General features: G+C 40.3%; 1 protein-coding gene across 4 annotated transcripts in view; it reads left to right on the top strand.

The window, feature by feature from the left end:
- Nucleotides 1-18,634, top strand: part of Dmxl2 (Dmx like 2) — a 128,538-nt gene that overhangs the window by 81,981 nt on the left and 27,923 nt on the right. For 2 of the 4 annotated variants that reach the window (XM_051156466.1, XM_051156464.1), the window contains exons 20-27: nt 1,682-1,851; nt 5,372-5,469; nt 6,092-6,257; nt 7,968-8,232; nt 11,133-12,199; nt 13,306-13,497; nt 15,252-15,328; nt 17,169-17,296. In XM_051156466.1, the coding sequence (XP_051012423.1) occupies nt 1,682-1,851; nt 5,372-5,469; nt 6,092-6,257; nt 7,968-8,232; nt 11,133-12,199; nt 13,306-13,497; nt 15,252-15,328; nt 17,169-17,296 (2,163 nt within the window). Of the gene's footprint in view, nt 1-1,681; nt 1,852-5,371; nt 5,470-6,091; nt 6,258-7,967; nt 8,233-11,132; nt 12,200-13,305; nt 13,498-15,251; nt 15,329-17,165; nt 17,297-18,634 lie in introns of all 4 variants that reach the window. The other 2 variants (XM_051156465.1, XM_051156463.1) reach the window with 1 other exon arrangement.

Genomic DNA, 18,634 nt, shown 5'->3' with positions numbered 1-18,634 from the left:
TAATGACAGTGCCTTTGCTTAGGTCCAGCATATTGCCACATCCCTGATTTGACAGATTTAGATCACCGTCTTGCTTATAGAAACTAGAATTTTAGAGTGACTGTCCTAGAAACAGGATTCTTTCTTTGTAAACATTTAGACTGTATGCCTTTTGGAACCCCAAGCCCCATATGGAGTTTAGAATGTGGCCATTAGGATCTCAAGCTTGCTGGACCCTTGTCATTACTCCTTTACCTTCTAAAATAGTCTTTTAAAACAAGAGATAGTATTTATTTAAATTTTTTGATGTTTTTAAATTTAAGGTGTGTGTGTGTGTGTGTGTGTGTGTGTGTGTGTGTGTGTGTGTGTGTGCGCGTGCGTGCGTGCGTGCGCTGCCTACATGCCTATCTGTGACTGCTCTAAGAGCAGCCAGTGTTCTTAGCCAGCCAGCCATCATTCTAGCCGCACATGGCCCACGTAGCCTATGCTGACGCAGAGCTTGTGGCAGTTCTTGCTCCACCTCACAAGTGTCGGGATTACAGGTGTGCCACCATGGTTGGTTAAAAACAAGAGTCTGCTAAGCATCAGAAACAAACTTCATCTACTAAACCCTTACTTTGAAGATAAGATTTTTCTGACGTTTAAATTTTTTTGATGATCATTGCAATGAACTGTCTTACAGTGTTACATATAAATACTTACTTCGATTATTTTGCTTTTATTTATTGTTATTTTTCTTTATATTTATCTTATCCATGTGTTATTCTGATTATTTCCTATTGTTATTTTACTAATTAAGCTTTTTTTGTATAGGTACATATTTCTTGTTAGTTTCCCAGCAGTTGAGATACTGAGTCAGAGTGTGGAAATCCTTAATTCTTGTTGAGTATTCGCAGCTGTCCTTCAGAGGGGTTACTTATTTACATTATCAGAAGTAGTATGTGCTGGGGTCAAAACGCAGCCTGTATCCATCATTGATAGATTTTACTCTACTCTCCTTTCCCCTCCACTTTTTCCCTCCTTCCTTCCCTCCTTCCCTTCCTTCTAAGATGAGAGATGAGCTCATGGCTCTTGTGTATTCCTTACGCTCAGTGCTACTGAAGCAAGTGTAAAGCTTAATTTAGGTCGTCTTTGGCTCTCTGGTTAGAACAAAGGATGCATTCTCAGGTAAATGCAGTGTAAATAGTAAGGCTTGTAGGCCAAAGGTTTTTACTTGACCAAGGTTCTGTTTTTAAGTATGCTTGTGAGTAGCCTGCTACTCAGTTATCTTTATTTTTCATTCATTAACATTCACTGTTAGTCTCCGTTTGTTTCAACTTCTCGTGTAGGCCAGGATGGACTCAAATTGAAGATGACTTTGAACCATCTGATCTTCTTGTCTCTGTCTCCTGAGTGCTGGAATTACATGCATGTGACACTTTGCCATACCATTTTGTAATTTAAAAAACTTTATTTTTGTATTTTAAAAAGGAACTATATGTGGAAGAAAAATTAAGAGATTGGGACATTATGTGTCCTGTCACTGATCTTGAATTCAGAGGCATATAGAATAAAATCCTGAATGATGATAGAGGTCCCATATTCTTTCTTTCTGCTTAAAAATGTTTTTTAGAATCAAGGGATATGTATATATGTAGCTAAGCAGTGTTTTATTGATACTGATCTGGTTCCTAAGGTGGCTGTTTCATGTTTCCAATTTTAGGTGTGTCTACCTGCCATTTTGCCTGGGCCTTTCATTCTGAAGCTGAAGAAGAACTGATCAATATGATTCCAGCAATTCAAAGAGGCGATCCTCAGTGGTCTGAATTAAGAGCTATGGGAATAGGCTGGTGGGTGAGGAATGTTAACACACTTCGAAGATGCATTGAAAAGGTAACTTTCCTTCATTGGATGGATGGTTACATACACACATACATACATACACACATACATACATACATACATACATACATATATACATATTTTTCCCATCATTTCCCCCTTTTTTTCCCTTCCTTTCACTCTTTCTTAAACCCATGGTCCCTATTTGTTTGTTTAATTACACAGACACACAATATATAAATAAATATATGCATACATACATACATACATACATACATACTCCTAAATATATAATATAACCCGCTCAGTCTGTATAGTTTTAGTAGTATGGACTAAACATAGAATTACAATCTGCTCATTTTGTATGATCTTACTTGTTTGCATGTGATTTCAGGGCTGACCACTTGGTATTAGATCATCAACTGGGAGGATCTTTCCTGGAGAGAACTGCTTCTCCAACTCTCAGCATTTCTTAGTTGACTGTAGTTCTTTGTCTAGGCTTGAGGCCCCATAAAACCTCCCCCTTCTATGTTGGCATGTCTATGGTGCCATTCCTGTCTGGGTCTTATTTAAGCAGCCATGTTGATGAGACTTCATGGGTGGAACTTTGACATTTCTAGAAGACAAAGTCTCATAGCAAACTTCCTGTTTCTCTGCCTCTAGAAAGCATTCCAGTACTTGTTCTACAATGATGGCTGAGCCTTAGGTGCAGGAATTGTGTTGTAGATGTATCATTGGGGCTCATCATAATTTAGTTGTTTGTTTTCTGCATTTTGATCAATTGTGGTTGTCTGTAGTGACCTTTGTTTCAAGGTGACATTTCTCTGATGAGGATGAGACTATACTTATTTGTGGGTATAAGGATAAATATTTAGTGTGTAGTTATGGATATGAATCTCACTCAAGATTCATGATTTTGCTAGCCTGGGTAGTTGGCAGGTTCCCAGTACCAGCCATAACTGCCCCCACCCCTTTTAAGAGGCCTTAAGTCCAATTAGAGACGTATGGGTTACTGCTAAACTTTGAGTACCGCTGTTGCACCAGTAGAGATATGGTGTTATGCCAGTCATTGTAGTTGACAGGCATTGTAGCTGGGTAGGATTATTGGTTGCTTTTCTCCCTTGGAAGATTGCATGATGCCTTCTGGTACCATGAAAGCAAGCCTTTGGGGAGGAGACTTTCAGGTTATAATAGCTCCGGGTCCTGTGTCTATAAAGACACTGTTGCGTGTGTCTTCAGCAATAGGGACTTACCTTTCACCACAAGGCAGCACCAAGGGCAAGAATAATAGCCTGTGAGTTGTGGGTCCTTGGACAGTGCTTACTAATAACTCAAAAGTGGACTTGTAAAGCTTGGTGTCGAGACTTTTGTTAGATAGTCTATGGCTCTTGCAGGGAGCATTGTCAGCCCAGATGGGGGCATTTAATTTAAATTATGTGATGTGTGTGCATGCCTTCATGTATGTACAGACTTAAATACATTATATGTAATCTTAGGTAGATAAATGATTCTGTCTTAGGATTACTATTGCTGCAATAAGACACCATGACCAAAGCAGGTTGGGGAGGAGAGGGTTTATTTGACTTACACTTCCAGATCATAGTCCATCACTGAAGGAAGTCGGGACAGGAAGTCAAGCCAGGCAAGAACCTGGAGGCAGGAGCTGATGCAGAGGCCATGGAGGAGTCCTGCTTACTGGCTTGCTCCCCTGGCTTGCACAGTGTTTTCTTATAGAACCCAGGACTCCCAGCCCAGGGATGGCACCACCCACAATGGGCTGGGCCCTCTCCCATCAAATGCCCTACAGGCCTCCCTACAGCCTGACTTTATGGAGACATTGTCTCCTCTTAGGTAACTTCAGATTGTGTTAAGTTGACTCAAAAATATCCTGCACAGATTCCTTATGACATTTTCAGCCGTCCTTGTTATTTTACCACCCTTTCTTCTCTTCTGTATTTATCTCCTTCCTTAAGTAAAGCCCTCATGCCTGTTTTTCTCTTTCCTCCTTCAGATCACTCATACCCTTCTAATCCTCTCTCTATAACCACCTCCATTGTTCCTTAAGTATATATACATATATAATATATATATATAATATATATATATATTTTTTTTACCATGTACACAGCATTCTGCCTGCACTCCAGTTGCAATTTAGATGGTTATGAGCCACCATGTGGTTGCTGGGAATTGAACTCAGGACCTCTGGAAAAGCAACTAGTGCTCTTAACCTCTGAGCCATCTCTCCAGCCCAGCATGTATTTCTTGTGTGTGTTTGCATATGTGTATGTATGTGTATGGCTGCACATTTGCACATAAGAGTTTCAAACTTGACCTTTATAAAATTTCTATGCAGTATACTGTCAGGGTTTTTTTGTTTTTTGTTTGTTTGCTATGTATAATATTTATGAGTTTTGAAACAGGGTCCCACTGTATAGCATTGGCTATTCTTAAACTCACTGTGTTGACCAGTCTGGCTTTGAACTCACAGAGATCTGCCTGCCTCTGTCTCCTGAGTGCTGGGATTAAAGGCATGGGTCACTAAGTCTAGGTAATGGAATAGATGAATTTTTTAAACATAATTGTTTGAACTAGGAAAACAAGCAAACAAAACTCTAAGGCCTGTTCCTGCAACCTAGTATTTTAGAAGCTCAGGGCAGAGTCAGGAGTTAGAAGGCAGCCTGGGTTGCAGAGCACATCCAGGCTAGTTTAGGCTTCCTCATTGCGTCCTTCCTGTTTCAAAGGCACAAGCTAGGCACAGGGGTGAGTGCTTATAGTGCTCATACTCAGGAGGGCCAGGCAGGGGGGTCGCTCTAAATTTGAGGCCACCATGGGCCACATAGTGAGTTCAAGGCAACAAACAGCAGCAGTCAAACTCAGACTGTCAGGCTTGGCAGCATGTTTCTTTATCCTTGGAGAGTCACACTTTAAGAAATGTAATATGTGGAAGTTTCAAAAGATGATCACATCTATTGAGTCTTCTGTTGTCATTATTGTATTCTAAGTTTATTGCTTTCTTGGTTTTCCTTTCCTCCCATTACCATGTGAATTTAAGGTGTTTACTTAAAGCCTTTGGCTCAGTTTCCTCCTCTTACCATGAGGACAATAGTAGTACTTGATAGCAGGTCGTATTCATTAAGATTAGTGAAAGGGGGCTGGAGAGATGGCTCAGTGGTTAAGAGCACTGCCTGCTCTTCCAAAGGACCCGGGTTCAATTCCCAGGACCCACATGGCAGCTCACAGCTGTCTGTAACTCCAAGATCTGACACCCTCACACCAATACACATAAATTAAAAATTAAATAAAATATTAAAAAAAATATTAGTGAAAGGTACCCATTCTGGTGCCAAGCATATGGTAAATAGTAAATACAGCTGCTGTGCTAATTTTATTATGATTACTGACACGCAGATACTGTTTCCTAGGAGGATGCTATCATGAACTACTGGGCCTTCATACTCTCATCTCCATAGTTTGTATGAGCTAAGAAAGAAACAGGGAGCATTCGTTGTTGGAGTAATTAATTGTAGTTCTTTTGCCAAGGAGTTACATGTTACTTTACTTATTTTAGGTTGCCAAAGCTTCTTTTCAAAGGAACAACGATGCCTTAGATGCTGCTTTATTCTACCTCTCAATGAAGAAGAAAGCGGTAGTGTGGGGTCTGTTCAGGTAGTGTGCCTCACCCCGTACGTGATTTCATGGAATGAGATTGTGTTTTGGACCTAAATTCTATTGCTTTTGAAAAGAATTCAGTGCTGGAGCTCTGTCAGATCAGCAAATTTATTTATGCCTTGGTTCTTTTATTTAGAGCAAATGGGCAAAGATACCTTAGTTTAAAAACTGGGATCTTATAAAATGTTGATAAAAGCATATTGGAAGATAAAAGCTAGTCTCATTTTCTGTGTGAGTACGTGAGACACATCACCTTAGAAGAGATGCTAATAACTTTCAGACCATGTATATCACTGTTTCGCCTGTGTGTTGTATTGTCTGCATTTGTTTGTGTACCACATGTGTGCCGTGCCCACAGAGACCAATGAGAGCACTGCATCTCCTGGAGCTGGAGTTACTGAGAGTTATGAGCACCATGTGGGTTCTGGGAACTGAACCTGGGTCCACTACAAGAGCAGCCAGTGCTCCTAACCACTGAGCTTCCTCTCCAGCTCCACCTGTTGGCCTTCTTTAAGTTGAATGGTTGAGTGGTTTTTACCCTCTCTCCTCATGCATTCTGTAAAGAATTAAAATCTACTCAGTGTGATGTTGTCACTGGTGTTTGTGTTCTCATTCCTAGGTCACAACATGATGAAAAAATGACAACATTTTTCAGCCACAACTTTAATGAAGATAGATGGCGGAAAGCTGCTTTGAAAAATGCCTTTTCTTTGCTTGGAAAACAACGCTTTGAACAATCTGCTGCTTTTTTCTTGTTAGCTGGTTCATTGAAAGATGCTATAGAGGTAAAAATAAGCAGTTATTCTGTGAGGCCATAGAGCGGGTTACCATTTCCATTACACAGTTGTAAGAATAGGGTTAGCAGGACTGGAGAAATGGTTCAGAGGTTAAGAACACTTCTTCCAGAGGTCCTGAGTTCAATTCCCAGAAACCACATGGTGGCTCACAACCATCTATTAGGAGATCTGATGCCCTCTTCTGGCCTGCAGATAACATGCAGGCAGAGCAATGTATAAATAATAATAAATAAATCTTTAAAAAAGTAATATATCAGGCGTGGTGGCGCATATCTTTAATCCCAGCACTCAGGAGGCAGGAGGATTGATGGGAGTTCGAGGACGGCTTGATGTACAACGCAAGTCTAGGACAGCCAAGGCTACACAGAGAAAGCCTGTCTCGGGGGAAAAAGAAAAGAGAAAAGAAGAACAGGGTAGCCACAGAGCTTGCTGAACTCAGAGTCTCTGGGCAACTTAAGGGGAATTATGACTTCATGTCTGGCTTAGTACATTTTAGGGAAAATGTCAAAAATGATCATAAATGTCTTCTTACTGTCCATCTCATGATTCTGAGCCATTTAAATAGTGCACAGGTCACAACCTCCTTGTCTTGTGCGGAAAAAAACAAAACAAAACTGGTTTTAAGTCCTTGGAGCTAAGATGGCAGTGTGTATTATTGAACAGGGTACCTGCCTTAAGTATTGTCAGAGTGTATGAAGAGGTGAAACATGGCATCTTTTATTACATTGTCCTGCCAGGTGATTTAAAAATTCATTAATATTTCTGTTTCCCAATGGCTCTTTTTGTAGATTAGTTATTACCTTTATGAACTACCTGGACTCAAACAGAAGTAAAAATAGAATTGAAAATAATCCTGCTACTTGTGGACAGACACTGGAAGATCAATGCAAGTTTAAAGCCAGTCTGGGCTACTCAGAGACCCTGTCTCAAAAAAATATATAGAAGTTAATATATAATATAACATAATATAATATAAAATAGTTACATAATCTTAGGGTCTGGTTAGTTTTGTGTAATTTTTTCCTTTAACTTATAAAAATAATATTTAAAAACAACAATTTAAAATACTCCAAAAACATGATAGAAGAAATAGACAAATTTCTAACAAGATGAATATACTATAAATTTTTAAAAAGCACTTTTTACACATAAACATATTTGTAATATTTTATCATTACACATACTTGTAACTTTGAAGTAGTCAGCTTAGAAGATGGGCAAAAGAGAGGTTGCTCATACTGCAGAAGGGACCTTAGAGTCTCAGGGTCAGCAGTTACGTTTGAATTGAGTTCCCCCAAATAGGTCAGGAATCGGTTATTTTCTTAGTGAATAGAAGATTCTTCTAAAACAGCACAAGTTTATATAAAATGTGTTTGGAAATTAAGAGGAATTGATATATAAATCTAAACATTTTCAGTAGTGTTTAAAAATGAATGCTATTTAAATTGACCCAAGACTGATACTGACATACTTGGTTTAATGTTCATTTCATGAAGAATCATTCTAGTCTCAGGTTGCTATGTCATGGTGTCTTACCTGTCTCTTCTACCAAACAGCCATCCAGCCGCACCTCACTGTCTCAGCCTCAAGATCCCCATCTCAACCATGGGAATATAAATAGACAATTCATGATCAGTGGGCTAATGTGTCTCTAAATTAATTCTCACTAAGATAAATGTTTCTTAATTAAATTTGCAGGTGTGTCTTGAAAAAATGGAAGATATTCAACTAGCCATGGTCATTGCTCGTTTATTTGAATCTGAATTTGAGACTTCGTCTACTTACCTATCCATCTTGAATCAGAAAATTTTGGGCTGTCAAAAGGATGGGTCAGGATTCAATTGCAAAAGATTACATCCTGATCCTTTTTTGCGTAGTCTTGCCTATTGGGTAATGAAAGATTACTCCCGAGCCTTGGATACATTACTGGAACAGACACCAAAGGAAGAGGATGAGCAACAAGGTAGATCTTTGTGGGTTCCCAAGTGTCTTTTACAGAGTAAGACAACTTTTAGAGGGGAGAGGCTCACTCACCCCACCCCCAGCTGAATGTCTCTGGTCAGTTGGTGGCTTCTAGGGGAAGGGGGTCATTTCTCTCTGAGGTATCAGCCTTGGCAGGTCAGCTGTGCTGCAGTGGGTGGTCCCACACCCGTAAGGATGTAGGCGGCGCAAGTAGACACCATCAGTTATTTTAAAGATGGAAGTAAAAAGAACGTCAAGTTAGGAGAGTAGAGGTAGGCTTTTCTGGGAGGAGTGGGAGCGAATATGATCAAAATGCATTGTGTGCATGTAAATTCTCAATAATATATTACTTATATTTTATAAGATGATTGCCATCCTGTTTTTCTGGAAGTGTGTGTGTGTGTGCGTGCGTGCGTGCATCTCAGTCTAGTCTTGTTAGCTTGTAACCTTGTATTTTAGGGTAGCCTGGAACTCAGTATGTTGCTCAGGCTATTCTTTTTTTTTTTTTTTTTTAAAGATTGATTTATTTATTATATACACAACATTCTACCTGCATATGTGCCTGCCTACCAGAAGAGGGCATTAGATCCCTATAGATGGCTATAAGCCACACGTGGTGCTGGGAATTGAACTCAGGACCTGGAAGAGCAGACAGTGCTCTTACCCTCTGAGCCACCTCTCCAGCCCCGCTTAGGCTGTTCTTTGACTCCTGCTCCTTCTATCTCCTACTGCTGGGCTTGTGGATGTACACCACCATGCCCCATATTTGACAAGTTATGTGATTAAAAACATTGTAATTTAATATTTGTAAGAAAGTCTGTATTTAACTGTACTCTGAACAGTCCTAAGATGATCACACATATTTTAATTTTCATAGTTACATTGTCTTTGCTCTTATTTCAATTTAAATGTTTTTTTCAAAAAGCACCTTAAGTTATAAGACATTTTCATAAAAGAGGGGTCAGGGAGGAGAGGACACTGTTTGTTTGTTTGTTTGGGTTTTTTCTTGCCTGCATGTATACGTGTGCATCGCGTGCTTCACTGGTGTCCCAAGAGGTCAGAAGAAGGTGCCGCATCCCCTGGAACTGGACGTAGACAGTTAGGAGTTGGGAATTGAACCTGGGTCCTTGGAAGAACAGCTCAGTTTGCCTGCAAGCTTTCAGGGCTTCTCATGTCTCCCCATCTCCTGACTCTTTACCATTCTACAAAGATGGCCAGTTAGTCCTTTTTTTGTTTTGTTTTGTTTTTTGTTTTTTGAGATAGGGTTTCTCTATGTAACAGCTCTGGCTGTCCTGGACTCGCTCTGTAGGCCAGGCTGGCCTTGAACTCTCAGAGATCTGCCTGCCTCTCCCTCCCAACTGCTGGAATTAAAAGTGTGTGCCACCACTGCCCGGCTCCTTTTCTTTTCTTTTAAAAGATTTATTTATTTATTATTTATACTGTGTTCTGCCCAGTTGTACACTTTTAGGCCAGAAGAGGGCACCAGATCTCATTATAGATGGTTTTGAACCACCATGTGGTTTCTGAGAATTGATCTCCGGACCTCGGGAAGAACAGCCAGTGCGCTTAACCTCTGAGCCATCTCTCCAGCCCCTCCTTTTATTTTCTTAAAGATTACTTTCAGCTTGCAGGTCTTAAGGATTTGCATTCAGGCATTAGCAGTTTGTTTTTGTGGATGCTCAGATTGTCTCATCTTTAACCACTGGAGAGCTTGACAAGTTTCTGAGTTCTTTTTGGTATTATTTCTTAATCATTTCCTTGATTTCTGGTATGGCAGAATAATTTAGGTTCTTCTTGTGTATTTTCTGCCTCAGACCCAAAAATGACCATTCTTTCAAGGAATTCGACTTCTCTTGGTGGGAAATAATGTTTAGAGGTTGCAGTCTAGTTCTCATTGCTCCTAGGCTGTTGACTGAATGTGGCTAGGACTTCTCTCTCCTCTAAGAACCCAAGAGATATGCTTTCTTTCCAGTTCATATGGAAATGAGATTCTTCTTAGGCTTCATGCTTGTGTTTTATAGTGAAAGGCATGGGATTTCATGGCATTAACAGAGCTACTTACTATTCTGTATGCATGGAATAGTTTCACAATAAGAATATAAATATCTGATCCACAACAAAGTGGTGACTGAGAAAATCTAAGTCGTCTTACATTATTATTGTTAGTGGCATAGCTTACTGAAGACACACAGCCAAGTACCTTAGTTTGAAATCGCTTCATAACTTATCTCTTTGTAGCTATGCTACCAAGTTGACATATAATTCGTTTGTTTAGTTTTGCAGTGGTTTGTATTTTTTGTGAACTACATCTTAAAATCTTATTTCCTTTTTAAGTCATATAAGATGTTGACAATAATTTGAAAAGTAAAGTTGCTGGGTATGATGGTAGATGCCTTAATTCCAGCACTGGGGTAGCAGAGGCAGGTGACTCTGAGTTCAAGGACAATCTGATCTACATAGACAGCTACATAAGGAGCCTGTCTCAGAGTGTGTGCGTGTGCATGTGCGTGTGCGTTTCTGGAAGGTGTTTTCAGAGAATTCAGGCTTCTTTCCCCATTCCTTCCCACCTTTATGAAGGAAACCAGTTGTTTGTGCTTTACTTCCATTTAGAATATAAGTAAACAAGCATGTGTCTCTCTCTCCCTGCTCCACTGTCTTACATAGGTTACTGTGTGCACCTCTTTTCCTCTTTCTTTGACATCACGTGCTTTGGACATTACTCTAGCGTTTGTTTCAGTTATATAGACATAATAGTTACATGAATGAGTGCTGGGTTAATATTTATTTATAATAATATTTAATGGTTTTTTATTTTTAGGAAATACTAATTTATTTTAATTTTTCAGTAGAAGTTTAAATTAACACAGCAACTTGCGGCTTTTATCTGTTTGTTTTCTGCAGTCATCATCAAATCGTGTAACCCTGTGGTGTTCAGTTTTTACAACTACCTTCGAACACATCCTTTACTTATTCGGAGAAATCTTGCTTCCCCTGAAGGAACCTTGGCAACTTTAGGTCTCAAAACTGAGAAAAGCATTGCTGATAAAATTAACCTCATAGAAAGAAAATTATTTTTCACTACCGCTAATGCTCATTTTAAAGTTGGATGCCCTGTTTTAGCCCTTGAAGTACTTTCTAAAATTCCTAAAGTAACCAAAATATCTTCCTTAACTGCAAGAAAAGATCAGCTTGACTTAGGTTCCGAAAGGATGGGGAATGGGCTGTCGGAAGCAAAACCAGTGAGCAGTGGCAATGGCAGTTCTGGTGTGGACTGGTCAGCCGTAACTTCCTCTCAGTTTGATTGGAGTCAGCCAATGGTTACAGTTGATGAGGAGCCTCTTCAGCTCGATTGGGGTGACGATCGTGATGTCGCCTTAGAAGAGGATGATGCGGGTGGCTTAGTAATGAAGAGTACAGATGCCAGGAAGGCTGAGCAGGACCAGAGGGCCTCAGACTCTAGTGCGTTACTGACCCCTCAGGAAGAGGGTTGTGAAGGTGATATCGAGGTTGATGTGATTGCTGAACAACTGAAGTTCCGAGCTTGTTTGAAGATCCTCATGACTGAGTTAAGAACTCTGGCTACAGGTTACGAAGTAGATGGAGGAAAGCTCAGGTTCCAGCTCTATAATTGGCTCGAAAAGGAAATTGCTGCCTTGCATGAGATATGCAATCATGAATCAGTTATTAAAGAATATTCTAGTAAAGCATATTCTAAAGTAGAGAGTGAACTTCTGGGTCAGGAAGAAACGGTGGACAAGCCAGACATTGGTTCTTATGAGCGCCACCAAATAGAAAGAAGAAGATTGCAGGCTAAACGGGAACATGCGGAAAGGCGAAAGCTGTGGTTGCAGAAAAACCAGGATCTCCTAAGAGTGTTTCTCAGTTACTGCAGCCTTCACGGAGCCCAGGGTGGTGGTCTGGCCTCAGTGAGAATGGAACTCAAATTTTTGCTGCAAGAGTCACAGCAGGTATGGGCATCACTTGTTGCTACTCCCGACTCCTTGAATGATTTCAGTAGCTCTTCCAGCTGAAGCTGTGAACTTTTTCTCTTAAATGAATGTAAACATTTTCAGCTCCTGTAGTCCTAGGAGGCTGATAACTTGTTTCCAGTGTGGCTTGCTTAGGAGAAGGCTTGAGTGACTGGAACTTGGTTTGGTTTGCTTTATCAGTTGCTGTGATAAACACTGATCAAACCAACTTGTGGAGGAGAGGGTTTATTTGGCGTACAGGATTTAGTCCGTTATCAGGAGGCATCAGGACAGGAAGGAGCTCAAGGCAGGAGCTGAGGTGGGCACCATGAAGGAGTGTGCTGCTCTCTGATTTGCTCTTCATGGTTTGCTCAGCCTGCTTTCTCTCTCTTTTCTTTTCTTTCTTTCTTTTTTTTTTTTTTTTTTTTTTTGTTTGTTTGTTTTTTGAAACAGGGTTTCTCTGTGTAGCCTTGGCTGTCCTAGACTTGCTTTGTAGACCAGGCTGGCCTGGAACTCACAGTGAACTGCCTGCCTCTGCCTCTTGAGTGCTGGGATTAAAAGGTGAGCGCCCCCACGCCTGGCTCAGCCTGCTTTCTTACACCATCTAGGACCACCTACCCATTGGAGGCACTGCCCATTGTGAGCTAGGACCTCCCGCATCAGTCCATTATACAGAAAATGCCCACAGACTTGCCTACACAGAAATAACCCTGTTTTGTTTTCTTTTGTTTTTTGAGACAAGGTCTGTCTGTGTAACAGCCCTGGCTACCCTGGACTCACTTTGTAGACCAGGCTGGCCTCAAACTCACAGAGATCTGCCTGCCTCTGGATGAAAAGTGTGCACCACCATGCGTGGCCTGCAGAAACACACTTTAAAAATCTTTATAGTATGGGACTATATAATAATATAGTATGGGACAGATGAGGTGCTCAGTAAGTAAATGTTTGTAGAATGAGTGACTCAGTACAGGATCATGCTTTTCTTAGTCAGGTGCTTACCACCTGCATTTTATCAGGTAACTGTGGTTGTTTTTTGTTTTTGTTTTTTTTTTCCCCTTCTTCATTTTAACAATTTTGGAAAAAAAACTAATCATTGTCATCTACAGGAAACCACAGTAAAGCAGCTCCAGTCTCCACTGCCACTACCTACCACCTTGCCGCTGCTTTCAGCAAGTATAGCATCAACAAAAACAGTCATAGCCAACCCTGTATGGTACTTAAATAATCACATCCATGATATACTTTACACTATTGTGCAGATGAAAGCACCACCGCACCCCAGTGTTGAGGATGTGAAGGTAATGTGAGCTTTGTATTTGACACTGTATCCGCGGGGAAGGCAATTATCCTTGTGTGTGCTCCAATTTAAGAGTAGAGAGAATCTTTTCATGTGTGGCTTTTTCACTTCTAATGAGTTCAAGACTGCAATGAATGCAGTTTAAGAGTATACATTCTTTTTGTTGTTGTTGTTTTAGTTTTTTGGTTTTTTGAGACAGGGTCTCGCTATGTAGCCCTGGCTGTCCTGGAGCTTGCTGTATGGAGCAGGCTGGCCTTGATCTCAAAGAGATCCATCCACCTGCCTCTGCCTGCCAAGTGCTGGGGACTAAGGGTGTGCGCCACCATGCCCGGTCTTGACAGTGTGCATTCCTAGTTCTGGAAAAGGCTCTACAGTCTTCCTTTAAGACAGGTAAATGTTTTTTATAGTAAAACTAATTTTCTAGACAGTATTCTTGCTACTGAATATTCATTTAGGTTTTCTATTCCTTCACATGAGCTACTAATCTGAAAATATTAACAACTTTTTGTTTATATGTTATTAAAATGTGAAAAATTCGGTTAGGGAAGGGTACTTGAGATAACCATTTAATTAAATATCTCCAGAGATAATATCCTTGTCCCTTGTTTACTGGAGGCTGTCAGTAAGCTAGAGGCAATCAGAATTGAGAGGCCCCACCCTAAATGAACCCTATACCATGTTCTAAACTCTTACCTAGTGAATTCCAAGAAGCCCCACAGGAGCTTGGCGGGAGTGTGGCATCTGACTGACACACTGGTTGGGTGTGCCCCAGCAGGATGTAACTGACACACTAGCTGGGTGTTCCCCAGCAGGATCTGACTGACACACTGGCTGGGTGTTCCCCAGCAGGATCTGACTGGGTGTTCCCCAGCCACTGGTGCAGTCCAGCTCCTGTTGCTTTCACTCCTCCCTCTTCTTTTGTAAGTGAGTTTGATCTCTGTTGATACACACTTCAGAGACACAGGATTGTCCAATCATGTCAGCTTATTACAGATTTCTAACCTGTAGTGTGAATTAATTCCTAGAGATTGCTTAAATTACTTGTTAGGTTAAGAAATGGAAAAGATAAAACCACGTTGGAAAATGTTCATTCCTTGTAATTTGGATAAGGCTTTTAAAGGGCATCTATCTCGAATTTTAAGAAATTTATATGTCTGAAAGTATAGATTCAAGTGGAATTTCAGATGTGAATTTTAAAATATTATATGTTAGAATTTTTAAGCTTTCTAATCACAAATTTTAATGACTCTCCATTTCCTGTGAATACTAACTAAATTATTTGCTTTCTGAAAAATTAGCCACTTGACACAGTGCTTGATTTACTTAGTAAACAGTCATTGTTATTTAAGATAAAACTGAGTCTTGTATAATCTCATAAGGCGAAACTCAAAAGAAAGCTCTGAAAATTCTGTGCTTAGTTGGCTTCAATTTTCCTTTTTATATTACTATATAAGTCACTTGTTGTAGCTTAGGACAAGCCCCAGTCACATTAGCACTAGTCCATTCTCAGGGCCTGGTAAATGTCAGGCTTGTAGCATATATTTGATAATTATGTCTGAATCAATCACCTTTGTTATTGGGTATGCCTATAAAGATAAGTGAGTTACTCTAAACGTGTAAAGGCAGGGTTATCTTCTGTAGGATCCAGTTTTATTGATGCTGTTACTAGTTTCCTCAGTATTTTCTTACTTTTAAGATATTGCTGTTGTGTGGAAATGTTAGTCCAAACTGTAATTGTGGCTGTTTTGGTTTTAGGTGCACACACTTCATTCATTAGCGGCGTCCCTGTCTGCATCAATTTACCAAGCATTATGTGACAGTCATAGCTACAGGTAAAAAAAAAATCACCCAAAACATTTAATACAGTAAAACATTCAACTGTTCCAGCACTTGATTAGGATTCTATTTCTTAGGGTTGAAAATAAGTCCCCAGTATAAATGGCATGTGTACTTTAATGGATAAAATAGCCCAGAAAGAGAATAGTTATTTGATTAGTTTAGTTGTTACCCAATAACAGAAGAGAAATATAGACTATGACAAGCAGTAATGTGAGTGATCCTAATTACTCTTTTATTTCCTTGAAAGAAAATTTTATTGCCCCAAATATTTTACACTACAGATTTTCTAGTCCTTCTTCCATCAGAAATTACTTTTTAAAAAAATGGATTGTCTTTTACTTATTTAACTTATTTTCGGTTGATAGTTAAAAAAAAAAATTGAAAACTGGACATATATTCTTGAAAAAATGCTTAAATTATTAATGTAACTAGTACTTTTATGTGTGATGTAGAAGTCACTTGATGGTATCATTTTTGTTTTTTATACAGTACAGGGATGAGTCATAGGTCGTTTTACCTGTTGTGCAGACATGTTTTACCCCTGAGCTGTGCATCTCTAGACCTGCTTTTTGAGACAAGGTCTCAGCAAGTTGCCCATGCTGGCTGGAACTCATTCACTCTGCAGCTCAGGCAGGCCTTGAACTTGTGATCCTCCTGTCTCAGCTTCCTGAGTAGCTGGGATTACAGGTCTGCGTTACTATACTAGCTAATTGATATCAATTAAAAATAATGCCTTGAGTATTTCTAAATAACAAATTCTGTGCACCTATTTATATTTTGCATTTTAATTCTAGTATAGTGTAAGTTGTGAGAAATGGAATCACTGGGTAGGATGTTCTAGATTGAAATGAAGTATATTTTAAAAATTAATAGAAATATATCTACATCAATATATGTCTAGGCTTTTTCTTGCCAAGTGAGCTGCCCTTTATGGGAACATTTGATACTAAAATGAGGAGCTGCTCTCTCAAAATGGTCTGCACTCTGTTTTTATCCTAATTAATCCATACTTAAATGACTCTAAAGATGTAAAATTGTAAGTAAGGAGGAAAAAATTGATTTAGTTGACACGGTCATCAGTGGCCATAGATAAATTGTTTCCTGGTTAAAATGCATGTTTTGGCCAGGCGTGGCAGCGCACGCCTTTAATCCCAGCACTCGGGAGGCAGAGGCAGGCGGATCGCTGTGAGTTCAAGGCCAGCCTGGTTTACAAAGTGAGTCCAGGACAGCCAAGGCTACACAAAGAAACTCTGTCTCGAAAAGAAAAAAAACCAAAAACCAAAAAACAGTGCGTGTTTCTAGGCTCAGCCAGGACCTACTCCCTGCAGCCAGCTCTGCCTTTTGCTTTTCTATTTCCTCCATTTGCACAAAGCTCTTTAGAGAAGGGAGTCTGTTTTGAGGGGCAGTGGTCTAAGATTTAGATAATGCTCAGAGACAGTCCCCCAGCTTCTAGCTCACACTCGGAATGTATGGCTAAGCTCAAGCAGTTTTGCAGAGCTAAGAATTACAGTAAACCATTGTTTTGTCTGCTGGGCCCTCTGCTAACACCAACCTCCAAGTTTTAAAAGTGAGCTCAGCTTGAAAGTATTTTAAAATATTAAGAAGCTTCTGAAATAAAAATCATCTGCCTAACATAATAAAAGCTGATATTTTGCTTTAAAATACTATTAATAAGCATTTGTAACTAATTCCAAGAACATTGTAAAATAAGTTCTTATTGCAAGAGTGAATTCAGTCACAAAAACTATTTATTTATTTATTTGCCATCTGAAATAGATTTGTGTAAAGTGCTATCTCTCCCACGGCAGTAATTACACCTGTTTGTTTTAGCAGTCAGACAGAAGGGAACCAGCTCACAGCAATGGCTTACCAAGGGCTTCTCCTAAGTGACCGACGGCGACTCAGGACAGAGAGCATCGAAGAACACGCTACACCAAGCTCAGCTCCTGCCCAGTGGCCTGGTGAGCTTCAGTAATGTTGTGTTGTAGTGGGGTTGGTTTCCTTCCAATTCCTGTGTGTGTGTGTGTGTGTGTGTGTGTGTGTGTGTCTGTCTGTCTGTCTGTCTGTTTCTATAAAAGAGCATAGAATACAATCTTGCATGCTGGTCTTGATTGTCTACCTTCTTTGAGACAGGCTTTTTTTGCTGTTCATTGCTGTGTCCCAGGCGACTCCAGAGCTGTTAGGGGGTTTCCTGTGTCATCCTCTTATTTTATTGCTAGAGCATTGGCGTTATAGATAGGTGACCCTAGCTGAGACTCCAAGTAATGAACGGGTGTTAAGGAGCATAAAGTCTGCACCTCCTGTAGCAAGGTGGGACAAGAAGCGTAGGGGCAGAGATGGAACAGAGATAGAGAGCATGGCAAACCAATGACTGGCCCAGCTTGAGACCCACCCCACAGGAGAGGGCGGACCACTGTCACTGTTGCTGATGCTTACTGCCTTGTAGTTGAGACAGCACTGCGTGATGTGACATCTTGCTGAGATAATCCCATCAGTCTCCTTGAATGACAGCTGAAGTTTCTTCTTTTCATGCCGCTTGCTCTGCTCCCTTCCCTTTGCCCTCCCCTTCCTTTCTCCCTCACTTCTATTTTGCTTGGTTCCTTTTTTCTATTTTGAGGGTTTTGATCCAGCCTTGCTAGGCATCGTAGCTCAGGCTGGCCTCTGCTTCCTGAGTGTCGGACTCAGGTGTACACCACTACCGTGTCTGGCTCTCCCGTTTTGTCTTCCCAACCTTGACACTTCTGAAGATCATGTACTTGCTGGTCAGTTGGAAAGAATGCTCCTATATTTGGAACTTTCTAATTTTTTTCTTAATGTTAGGTTCAGGTTATGTATTTTTGACTGAGAAATAATGGGGAAAAAAGTGCTCTTTTCATTGTAAATTATCTGGAGACAGCTGCTGTCAGCTGTCGTTAGTAGCTTGATCTCCTGGTAAGGTGTTTCTGTTGGCGTTTCCTTCATAACGTTATGCTTTTTTTTTTTTTTCTTAATTAGTAATACTTGAAGTAACATCTCCATTTTTAGCAGGCAGTGTTGATTCCTGTCTGAGTCAGGTTTGACTGTGGAGTGGCTGTAAGGGAGTTTCTAACTCTTCTTCACCACTGTCTTAGGGCTTATTGTTGTGAAGAGACAGTGACCGCAGCAACTCTTACAAAAGAAAACATTTCATTGGTCTGCTTGTAGCTCAGAGATGTAGTCCATTATGGTCATGACAGTATGCACGCACACATGGTGCTGGAGAGGTAGAGGAAAGGTCTGCATCCAGATTGGTAGGCAGTGGGAGGAGAAAGACACACTGG

Source organism: Acomys russatus, chromosome 14, assembly GCF_903995435.1.
Source record: "Acomys russatus chromosome 14, mAcoRus1.1, whole genome shotgun sequence".
NCBI lineage: Eukaryota > Metazoa > Chordata > Mammalia > Rodentia > Muridae > Acomys > Acomys russatus.
This window is presented reverse-complemented; position numbering and strand designations above follow the sequence as displayed.